The sequence below is a fragment of the Schistocerca gregaria genome, chromosome 2, assembly GCF_023897955.1.
Source record: "Schistocerca gregaria isolate iqSchGreg1 chromosome 2, iqSchGreg1.2, whole genome shotgun sequence".
Classification (NCBI taxonomy): domain Eukaryota; kingdom Metazoa; phylum Arthropoda; class Insecta; order Orthoptera; family Acrididae; genus Schistocerca; species Schistocerca gregaria.
This window is the reverse complement of record NC_064921.1, coordinates 595129053-595141258: the sequence shown is the minus strand read 5'-3', so window position 1 is coordinate 595141258 and position 12206 is coordinate 595129053. Positions and strand designations below refer to the sequence as shown.

The following is a 12206-nucleotide window of genomic DNA, read 5'->3' as shown; positions in this document are numbered from 1 at the left end:
GTAGCCATGTCCTAGTTCATGAACCACGGGCAACGTATGAGTGGCCAAGTAAGTGGTCCCGACAGTAGGGATACCAGTTACTTTGGAATAAGGCTGGGCATCTCGGACATATTCTGAGTCGTGTCACCTTTGTGCTCATAGGGCAAAGACTACCAAATCCACCGATTAGTCCCTCAGCCGTTAGGGGTAAAACCCAATGGGACTCAGGGCAAGTAAGGCTAGCAACCCGCTTCCCTGGTACTTTAAATATGATGCTGGCAACAATCACAGCAAAATGCCTTGGACCTCTGGAGGTGACGGAGTCCCATCTCTAACTGACCAACCAGGGACTCCTAAGATACGACTTGGCAAACAAATGGTAATGAGATGGGGAGCTATTAATATCAATGGGGGCTACTCTGGGAAGAAGGTAGAGCTGGCAGAGGCTGCAAGTAAGATGGGGCTGGACGTTTTAGCTGTTAGTGACATTCGGGTAAGGGGTGAGAAAGAAGAGGAAGTGGGAGAATACAAGGTATACCTGTCAGGAGTCAAAGCAGGAATAGCACAATGGGGTGTAGCCCTTTACATCAGGAAAGAAATGGAACCCAGCGTAGTTGCAATAAGGTATGTAAATGAACGACTGATGTGGATAGATTTGACAGTGTCTAGTAAGGAAATTAGGATTGCGTCAGTATATTCGCATTGTGAAGGGACAGATCAAGATAAGATGGATCGTTTTTTTCAGGCACTCAGTAATGTAGTTGTTAGAGTAAAGGACAAGGACAGTGTTCTGCTCATGGGTAATTTTAACGCCAGGATTGGAAATCGAACAGAAGGATATGAAAAGGTTATGGGTAAATTTGGAGAGGATATGGAGGCCAACAGGAACAGGAAACAACTCTTGGCTTTCTGTGCCAGTATGGGCTTAGTAATCACAAACTCCTTTTTTAAACATAAGAACATTCACTGATATACTTGGGAAGGCAGGGGAACCAGATCTGTCATTGACTATATAATAACAGATCAGGAAGGCTGTGAGAAACACACGTGTATTCAGGGGATTCTTTGATGACACTGATCATTATTTAATCTGCAGTGAAATTGGCATTGTGAGGCCGAAAGTGCAGGAGGTCAGGTCCATATGTAGGAGGATAAGAGTGGAGAAACTTCAGGATAAGGAAATCAGGCACAAGTACATAACAGCGATCTCAGAAAGGTACCAGTTAGTTGAATGTAGTCAATTACAGTCATTGGAAAAGGAATGTACAAGGTACAGGGACGCAGTACTAGAAGTGGCTAAAGAATGTCGTGGAACAGTAGTGTGTAAAGGTAGGATGAAGCAAACAGCTTGGTGGAATGACACAGTCAAGGCAGCCTGTAAAAGGAAAAAGAAGGCGTACCAAAAATGGCTACATACTAGAACTCAGGTAGACAGAGAAAATTACGTTGAAGAAAGAAACAAAGCGAAACAGATAATTGCAGTATCCAAGAAGAAATCTTGGGAAGACTTTGGAAACAGGTTGGAGACTATGGGTCAAGCTGCTGGAAAACCATTCTGGAGTATAATTCGCAGTCTTCGAAAGGGAGGTAAGAAGGAAATAACAAGTATTTTGGACAGGTCAGGAAAACTGCTGGTGAATCCTGTGGATGCCTTGGGCAGATGGAGGGAATATTTTGAAGAGTTGCTCACTGTAGGTGAAAATACGATCAGTAATGTTTCAGATTTCGAGGAAGAATGGGATAGGAATGATGATGGAAATAGGATCACATTTGAGGAAGTGGAGAAAATGGTCAATAGATTGCAGTGCAATAAAGCAGCTGGGGTGGATGAAATTAAGTTGGAACTCATCAAACACAGTGGAACGTCAGGTCTTAAATGGCTACACAGGATAATTGAATTGGCCTGGGAGTCGGGACAGGTTCCATCAGACTGGACAAAAGCAGTAATCACACCAATCTTTAAACATGGAAACAGAAAAGATTGTAACAACTACAGAGGTATCTCTTTAATCAGCATTGTGGGTAAAATCTTCTCAGGTATTGTTGAAAGGAAAGTGCGAGTATTAGTTGAGGACCAATTGGATGAAAATCAGTGTGGGTTTAGGCCTCTTATAGGTTGTCTGGACCAGATCTTTAGCTTACAGCAAATAATGGAGAAGTGCTATGAGTGGAACAGGGAATTGTATCTATGCCTTATAGATCTAGAAAACGCATATGACCGGGTTCCTAGGAGGAAGTTATTGTCTGTTCTACGAGATTATGGAATAGGAGGCAAACCTTTGCAAGCAATTAAAGGTCTTTACATGGATAGTCAGGCAGCAGTTAGAGTTGACGGTTCAGAGTAGTTTCAGGGGTAAGACAGGGCTGCAACCTGTCTCCACTGTTGTTCATATTATTTATGGATCATATGTTGAAAACAATAAACTGGTTGGGTGAGATTAAGATATGTGAACACAAAATAAGCAGTATCGCATATGCGGATGAATTAGTTGTGATGGCAGATTCGATTGAAAGTTTGCAAAGTAATATTTCAGAGCTAGATCAGTAATGTAAGAACTATGGTATGAAAATTAGCATCTCCAAAACGCAAGTAATGTCAGTAGGAAAGAGATATAAACGGATTGAGTGCCAAATAGGAGGAACAAAGTTAGAATAGGTGGACGGTTTCAAGTACTTAGGATGCATATTCTCACAGGATGGCAACATAGTGAAAGAACTGGAGGTGAGGTGTAGCAAAGGTAATGCAGTGAGCGCTCAGCTACGATCTACTTTCTTCTGTAAGAAGGAAGTCAGTACCAAGACTAAGTTATCTGTGCACCGTTAAATCTTTCGACCAACTTTGTTGCATGGGAGCGAAAGCTGGGTGGATTCAGGTTAGCTTATCAACAAGGTTGAGGTTACGGATATGAAAGTAGCTAGGATGATTGCAGGTACTAGTAGATGGACACAATGGCAGGAGGGTGTCCACAATGAGGAAATCAAAGAAAAACTGGGAATGAACTCTATAGATGTAGCAGTCAGGGCGAACAGGCTTAGATGGTGGGGTCATGTTACACGCATGGGAGAAGCAACGTTACGCAAAAGACTCATGGATTCAGCAGTAGAGGGTAGGAGGAGTCGGGGCAGACCAAGGAGAAGGTACATGGATTCTGTTAAGAATGATTCTGAAGTAATAGGTTTAACATCAGAAGAGGCACCAATGTTAGCACTGAATAAGGGATCATTGAGGAATTTTACAAGGGGGGCTATACTCCAGACTAAACGCTGAAAGGCATAATCAGTCTTAAATGATGATGATGATGATGATGAAGTACTTACGCAAACACTAAAAGTTATTACAGGCACAAGAAAATCAAAAGAAAATACAAAGCAATAAGGTGCTATTAAAGGGAAGGCGAGAACTTCGTGCAAAAGATAATAAAAAGTCGTAGAATATCCCGTGTTAAGCAAAGCTACTCGAAAATGCATTTGAGGGAACAAGATACAATTTGTTCAGAAAAACAATTCACAACAATGAAACAATAATCTCATGTTGAGTAGACACCAGAAGTCTAAAGGTAGAACAGCAGATGATACATAACAAATAACAAATACAATGCTGCCCAATCTTTCCAAGATGAAACACAAATACATATACACCTAATAATGACAGTAACAATGTCCCGAAAGTGAAGCCATATGAAGTTGGAGGTTCTAAGAACTAAAAAGAGCCTGGCGATAATAGTCTTTCAGTAGAAATGGTATTACAAGAGGTGGTTGCGAAATTGTTTACAGAATGTCTGCCTCCAACAGTGGAAAAGTTCCATAATTGTCTTACTTCATAAGAAAAGCGACAGACAAGACTTAAAAGACTGCACACCACTAACTCTCATCCCCTAAACTGTAAAAGATTTTCACTAAAATTAATTACAACAGCATAGAAAAAAATCATATTCGAACTGAGCAAAATAACAAGCTTGATTTAAAAATGAATATAGCACAACGAGCCATTTGCAAGTTATGGGCTACATTGTAGAAAGCAGAAATTAATATGCACTATCAAATTCTTGGTCCACCTACCATCCACAAACTTGGCTACATGCCCTGTCCTTCTACATATCTTTTTCACTGCGGTCATCATCACATTTTGCACTCTAGCCTGTTCGATCTGTTTGTTTTTCCGTATTCCCTACAGATTAAAAACTTTCAGTACTTCATTATTGGCCGAGACATTCTCATATGTCAATACTTGTAATATGCACTGACTGAAAACTTTCCTTATAACATATATCTAAAGCTTTGTTGTGAAAACGCCTCTTATCTTTCATCCCAGAAGAAGGTATTTGGGCCATTCCCCATAAAACGCCATCTTACATCCCGTCTCTAACAGCCTCATCGTCGATGGGACGATAAAATGTAATCTTCATTTCTTCACGTCATACATCTTATGCTTCCCACCACAATATGTTCATCCTCTGACGCCGCCACACGCCTCACTAGTTGTTTCTCTATAAACTTTTCCATCTCTTAATATATCGGCAAAATAAAAACTGGTTGCCATTACTGAGTTAACATCTGAAAGGAAGATATGGCCAAAACCGGCAATTGATCCGTCCAGCTCTTCCCTCCATGAAACGTTCCTAAGAAACATTCTAAATGCTACATCGCACACATCATCAAATTTATATCCCAAAAGCACAGACCACACCCAACAATAAGAAGTTTCTCTTCCACAGCTCTCTCCATTTCTTTAAAACATATGCGTTTACTTTAACACCCTTGAACCCGAATTTCCCAAATTCCTAAACTAAAAATCAAAAAGACCTACATCACATCAACCATTGTAAAAAAACTCGTAGGGGGGCTAACACTCATTCCTAAAATTATCACACAGATCACCTTTCTGTATCATCTTTCAACTCAGTAAGACCTTTCCCCCTTATAACTAGATCCCCCAACTCAAGCCTACCCGTCATTTTCCAATTCTCACTGCTGAGATAAACGGCTTTGAGCTTGAGATCACAGTGAGGAAATTATAATCTGATTTTAGCTGCCAGCCATTTACATAAAACCGCCCGAGAAGGAGCCTGCTCCTAGATGCTTCACCTAAGGCTCGACTGAATCCCCATCCATACAAGCTATCACCCCGAGAACCATATTCTTAGAATACCATTGCCAAAAGCTCCTAATATCCAATGATATCTCACTGTTAATTCCGAAATTACCGTACCGTCAAATTCCCTCTGTAAAACTCTTCATTTTCGTAGGCAACATGCCAATGTCGTTCTCCAGTTCGTTAGTTGTAGATGTATTATTTGCGGTCTCATAGACGCCCCAAAGATACATGTAAGCCTCATCCCATAAATTCTGCTGCAGTAGTGTTAGTCAGATTTGCTGACATTCCACTGCACTCACATAATTCCCACCACCCATCCCATTAGCCCACTGTACCTACAGCCACGTACAGTCTCTCTTCCACTACCATGACACCACTGCTTGTCATAGCCTCTCCCTCTTTCTGTCCTCTTCACCGTCAGATTTTAGGTCCCAACACCTTCTGAATGTCTTTCCCGAAGAAAATTTTCGTATTGTTTTCTTGGTGCAAGAAATCGGTGGTTTGCTTCCTGATCCAACCCGTTATATCGTCTTCCTCATGCCGAGGCAACGCCAAGCTCTCTCATTTCTCTTTCTTTCCGACCAGTAAACATGGCTTCGATTCCATGGTATCACCATGGTATCCATTATTTTCATCCCAGTAACTTTCGAAATACCCTTTTCATCAAATGTTAGACAACGTTCTTCACCTCACCCTCAAATGAGTGCCCAACCATTTACCTCCCAAACAACATCTTCCCTAATCGCTATGTAACCATGTAAAGTATTTTAGCGTAACCTTGGAGAATCGGAATGTAACCATGTAAAGTATTTCAACGTAACCTTGGAGAATCGGAAGCGGAAAGTTATCCACGTCTACTTCTAAATAGGACTCTAATGTTTCCTAATTGTGTCACCTGCTTCAATCACGTAGTGTTCCGTGATCAAGTTCCAAACTTACGGTCGGGACGTCCCTTGATTTTTATTTTGCTCAACAGATTTGGGATTTGGCCCCACAATGAAATCTTAAATACGTTGTAACCTTTCTCAGTAAAAATGTTTCATTGTTGTGAAGTAAACGTGGAATAGACTAGTTTCCTACCTTGAGCTTTGTGTGTCTGTGTTGTCACCTGAACAATGCAAGAGGTGTAATTATTAAATGCTATTTGATAAAGATGAAGTGCCAAGCTATCAGAGACTGTGTAACTGTATTTTAATTAATTTCTATCAAAGCCTAAACCGTACAATAAAAAGGCTGTCCTGTGTAGTACAGTGAATAGTGGTGCAATGCGTTACGTCACACTATGTTACTTGCAGTTTCAACACACATGACTAACAGAATAAAAATGCTACATTAAATTACAAAACGAATTTTGAAGGAATAAGTAACCAAAAATGTTTCTGTGAAAATTCCCTTTAATTTTACGAACTCAGACTGATTAAACAAATTTCCAAACCGTCACTGTATGATACACTCTGAAATGTAAAGCTGCACTGCGAGAACAAAACTGTCTGCATAAGTACTTTACCTAATCTCATCTCAGATTAATTCTGAAATGCAACACCTAACTGTGAATCATCTTATTACCCCGGCTGTAATGTAATTGGCTAACGAATATCCATGGCTCATTTGTGGCAACGGTAACTCAGTACTGCTCGAAGTGATGCACGTGGATATGTAGCGCAGCAGCAAATCAGCTAAATAAAAGAAAAACATCGAGTGCACAGCAAGGAGTGCAACTATTCTAAGCACATCCTGCTTCCTTTTTAAACAACTGTGTTCCGCTCAGTGTAATGTGGCGACACACGTAATCAGAAAAATAAGACTGTGTGAGGAGACGATGGTAGAGTTTTCAGTTTGCTTGGTGACTGAAAGGAGACTAACTTTTTTTAAACATCTATACTGTGAATAACGAAAATTATTCCTTAGTTATTACAATCATCTTTACAAAAATTACCTCTTAAAGTATGACTCTGTCGTGAAATTAATTGCTGAAATGGTAAATGAGTGGTAAATCTATAATGTCTGAGTGCAAGTCATGTGAACTGTTAACTTTATGACGTCTGGACAATGAAACTAACCCAAACCAATAAAGAAAATTCCTATTGAAACTTCCCGTTTTCCAAACACGTAAGTGCAGCAACAACAGTAACTGGAAATCTTCGTTTCTCTAACTAATCTTTAACAAATTATACTTCCAAATTTCAACATCCTCAGTGTCTTTATCTCTGTGCTCTGCAAGTCATTTCTACTGCGCACTGCATCGTGACCAACACCCAACTCACTCACTAGTTTCTCTCACAGAATGCTCCAGCACTGGCAATGCTGCTAGCAACCAAAGATCACATTGTCTGTGGTGAGAACCTCTATGGCGTAACGTATCGATTATTAAAAGCCCTTGTTTGAAAAAAAATTCAGTGTACAAGTATGAAGTATGACGCATCGTATGAAAGTAGAGTTTACATCACTTTTCTTGAATACCAAAAATAAGCTAGAAACCTTACAACGTGTCTATACACATACAGTGTATCGCTGTAACAATGTGGAGAGTGAAGAGTGAGAAAACCAAAGAACAGCAAACGGCGAGAATTTCGATTGTGGCGTGAAATAATATGAAATGAGATGTGCCGCAATGATATTAAAACTAGGCCAGCCGAGATATAAAGAGATACAGTAGTGTACAAAGAAACTGATACCAGAATAAGGGCAGTTTAATAACAAGAAACATCATAGCATGGGTATGACCTCTGACAATGTGAACTGGAATGATGTATTCGAAATTCTATAAGGATTGCGGTAAATTACAGAGATAGGCGAGTGTTCACTGTAGCCTGTCATCAATATTATTCAGTTGGCATGTCGAAGAACCAGTACTTAGAACAGCTGTTGGACGTAATTCAGTGACTATTTGACACAGAGTATGAGTAAACAAAGGTGACAAAAAGTAGCAGAAAGAAGAGTAGGTCCTTACCTAATATGGAAGTACGAAAAGATAAAATAATAGAAGAATGAAGGAATCATCCCAGTTAGGGGGCAAGATGACGCTGAGTGGCTGAAGCAAGGAAGATGTCAAACTAGATTTGTGAAGAAAAGAAAACTTCCATCAACAAAACCACTGCAGTGGTTTTACATATTGGTGTGCAACGGAGTAAATAATGCCTAAAAGCGCGCTTTTGGGGGTTCAGCTTTGTATGTAAGTGAATCGTCGCCATGGTAATGACAACGAAAAAGTAACTGGAAAATTTTATGCTGTAGAAAGGTGTTAAAACGAAGTGAAAAGATAAAATTAGGAATAAAGAGGTGCTACAAACATACGGAACGATAAAAAAAACCAGATATGTAGATTTACCCTGAACTAAGCACTTCACGGTGGCTTGTAGAGTATAAATGTTGATGTAGAAACAGTACTGGTGTCAAAAGTAAGAGTAGACAAAAATTATGCCATCTTATAGCTCGTATATCCTGTAGGCAAAATATGTCACATAAGCTTCTAGCAACAGTCATACTATCCCTCAAAGCCAGTTTCTATTACACCACTCCAGCTAAATATACATAATAGTTGACCGTCTAAAAGTGTTCTAAGCTCTCGAAGAAGAAGCGTTGCGTAATCGGTGACGAGAGGAGATGTAGAAAACATAAACAAGATGAAAGGACCAGACGAAAGGACATGTTTTAAGACACCAGGCAATAACTTCCACGGTATTTCAAGGAACTGTAGAAGGGAAAAACTGTAGAAGGCAGAGATTTCGATATATCCAACAAGTAACTGAAGACGTCAGGTACGAGCCCTACTTTGACAAGAGGTCTGTACGAGCTTCCCTCGCCGATTTGAGTCATACTGACAGGGAGGGTAGCGCTCACCCAGGACTTCAACGTGCGTAAACAGAAAGACGCAGTTGTCAATCTTTTTGGAGAAAATCGAGTTTGAAAATTTTGGGTTTGCTTATATGTTTCATATGTTCGCTGATTTCTAAACGTTCCGCAATCGAGCGCGTAAACTCTTAGTTTCGCGAGCTCGATGTCTCTGGATCGAATCTCACTGTCGGTACGCCCTTTCTTCCCCACGTAATTCTAGTAACAGATATCTGTCGTACACCATAAAGTTGTGTGATGAGCGAGACCCGTTTATGAACTTACATCAAGTTCGTTTCGCAGTAGACGCATGGAAAGAACCACGCACATGCAAAAATTAGGCACATACTCGTAATACATGTGCTGTATGTATTAGTAATTATTATTTTCTATGTTTCTACGATCAGTAGCATCCTGATTGATGCAGTTCTCTGTAGTTTGCACATTATACTCATAACAAATGTGGATAAAACAATATATAAAATAACTGTATTGATTTGATTGAAAATCTCTGTGTATCGTCTTAGTAAAAAAACTCCTTTTTTAGGATAAAGATTATGAAAATAATAATCTGTTGTTAGCGAGAATGAAAAAAAAAAACAAAAAACGAAAGTACCGGCGGCGAAATACTATTCAGAGATCTCGCGCTATGATGTTTATAGCTTACAGCTACAGACTCCTTGAAAACTAAGGATCATAAAAAGTATCCAAGCATAACAAAAATGGTCAAACTTGATTTTCTAGAAAACGACTGATAGTTACATCTCCATTTTTACGTGTACTGATTCCTAGTTGCGCCCTGCGCATCCTTTCAACATGAATGAAGGTGTGCAAGTGGGGATGGAATTCTTACGATCTCCTTGGGAGATGAAGACGTTGCCAGGGGATACGAATTTGTGTCGGGCTGCTTCAAACCAGTCAGAAAATGATGAAAAAAGTACTTCCAGCGACGGGCCCAGATAAATCGACTCGTATATCTAGTTGTACACATAGCTAGACAACGTTAATGAATACGTTAACTTCGCTAATCGTTAGTCCGCTGCTAAAAAAGTTGACTTCTTTAAAAGCTAAAGCGTTATTTTACAGCAGATTTATTGGCAGTTAGAGTTAATAGTTAACTCGCAATAGTAATTTTTATGTTGTGAGTGTAGTGAAATGAGCCAGTGAGTAAACTTATTACCTTTGCTTAGGTAAAAAAGACTTGGTTGGGGAAGTTCAGGAAGCACATCAAAGAAAATTACAAAAACAGTTATATCATTTAATCATTTAGTTTTATAATCATTTAGTTATCAGTGTTATATCATAGGACAATCAAAACACAGGAGAATCAGACAGTATCTGATATAAGGTGCATATTCCCCTTCATGAACATCAACATGTTAATCTTGTCTTCCGAGAGCGAGACTAGTTTAGGAAGAAAAATTTTTTCCCACGGAAAAAAGTCGTTTGACTACAGGACTCGAGAGTATAGGGGAATCGTATTTAATAAAATAATTTACTAGAACCTATACCCTGAAGAAATACCACGTCGTTGAATGAGTCCTTTGGTTTCCAGTCCAGCCACGTTTTGCGTTTTGACAAGACTCTGGGCTTCACTTTCTACAGACGTGTTACTACTAGGATTCTCAAAAAAATGGCTCTGAGCACTATTGGACTTAACATCTGACGTCATCAGTCCCCTAGAACTTAGAACTACTTAAACCTGACTAACCTAAGGACATCACACACATCCATGCCCGAGGCAGGATTCGAACCTGCGACCTTAGCGGTCACGTGGTTCCAAACTGTAGCGGCTAGGAGTCTCTTTAAATTGTTGTTAAAACTAGAATCCGATTACATGATTTAGTTTCTGTAGACAATCCACTAACAAAAGGTGTTGCATAATGTGAACTCAGTTAGCCGGCCGGTGTGGTCGTGCGGTTCTAAGCCCTTCAGTCTGGAACCGCGTGACCGCTACGGTCGGAGGTTCGAATCCTGTCTCGTGCATGGATGTGTGTGGTGTCCTTAGGTTAGTTAGGTTTAAGTAGTTCTAAGTTCTAGGGGACTGATGACCACAGATGTTAAATCCCATAGTGCTCGGAGCCATTTGAACCATTTTTTCTGAACTCAGTAAACAAACATCGATAAACAACCAACGCTTAGTTATTCTCGCTCGAACTGTCCGCCCCCGGTAGCTGAGTGCTCAGCGCGACAGACTGTCAATCCAAAGGGCCCGGGTTCGATTCCCGGCTGGGTCGGAGATTTTCTCCGCTTAGGGACTGGGTGTTGTGTTGTCCTAATCATCATCATTTCATCCCCATCGACGCGCAAGTCGCCGAAGTGGCATCAAATCGAAAGACTTGTACCAGGCGAACGGTCTACCCGACGGAGGCCCTCGTCACACGACATTTCATTTCATTTTTCGCTCGAACTGGATTGTTTACATCAAAGGTGAGCTCCCCTGCATAAGCACAAACTTACTCAACCCTATCCCGTCACATCATGATATCCGCGGGCAATGAGGCGTCATTTTTGTCATAAATATTAGGCACCTAATTAGCGATGAATGGACTGAAACAAAGTTAAACGAAACCTAAAGGGTCCATTAACGTTTCTGAAATTAAGTTAAAAGTAAATACGTTATTCGAAAAGTTAACATCGTTGATTAACAGATTAATCATCTTGAGCCCAGCTACATTGTACATCAGAAAAATACCTTGGGTTTTTAAAATATTGTGATCAAAGACAGTAGAGGTCAGTTGGTACGTTTCTCCCCACAACCTTGGAGAGCAGGATGCCAGCTGCAGTTTCGTAACAGACAATCGTACCACATGGGAGAGACGTATTTTGGTCCTGGAGAGCTGGCCTTTACGTAAATTCGCGTAACGTCTGGATTTCCGTAAATCTGTACTGGCAATCTACAAGGTCGCCACGTTCGCGAATGCAGCCTACACAGGTTTGGCCGAGCGCAGTAACAAAGCCGGCAGCGGGGGACCAGGTGGCGTGTTTCGGCGAAGGCCGGCGACACGTCTGTCTGTGTGCCGCAGCGCGGTGTATGTACTCACTCTGGACGGCCCACAGCGTGAAGTTTTGCAGCGCCTGCAGGAAGGCGGCGCTGTGGTCGCCGCAGGCAGTGCCCGCCTCGCGGCGCGCCGCCGCCAGCGCCACCAACCGCACGACGTCCGGCAGCTTGGCAGACGCCGCCAGCTCTGCAACACCAAAGCACACACGTCTCACTCTAACCTCTGCCCACTCTGCCCGTTCTAACACGACACAATGATGATCTCAGAACTACGCACGCGACTTCGTAAATATCACTGAT

At 41.0% G+C, this 12206-nt stretch overlaps 1 protein-coding gene across 1 annotated transcript in view; it reads right to left on the bottom strand.

The window, feature by feature from the left end:
- Nucleotides 1–12206, bottom strand: part of LOC126336250 (nose resistant to fluoxetine protein 6-like) — a 304641-nt gene that overhangs the window by 216369 nt on the left and 76066 nt on the right. Inside the window, exon 2 of the mRNA XM_049999743.1 lies at nt 11950–12093. Within this exon, the coding sequence (XP_049855700.1) occupies nt 11950–12093 (144 nt within the window). The remainder of the gene's footprint in view (nt 1–11949; nt 12094–12206) is intronic.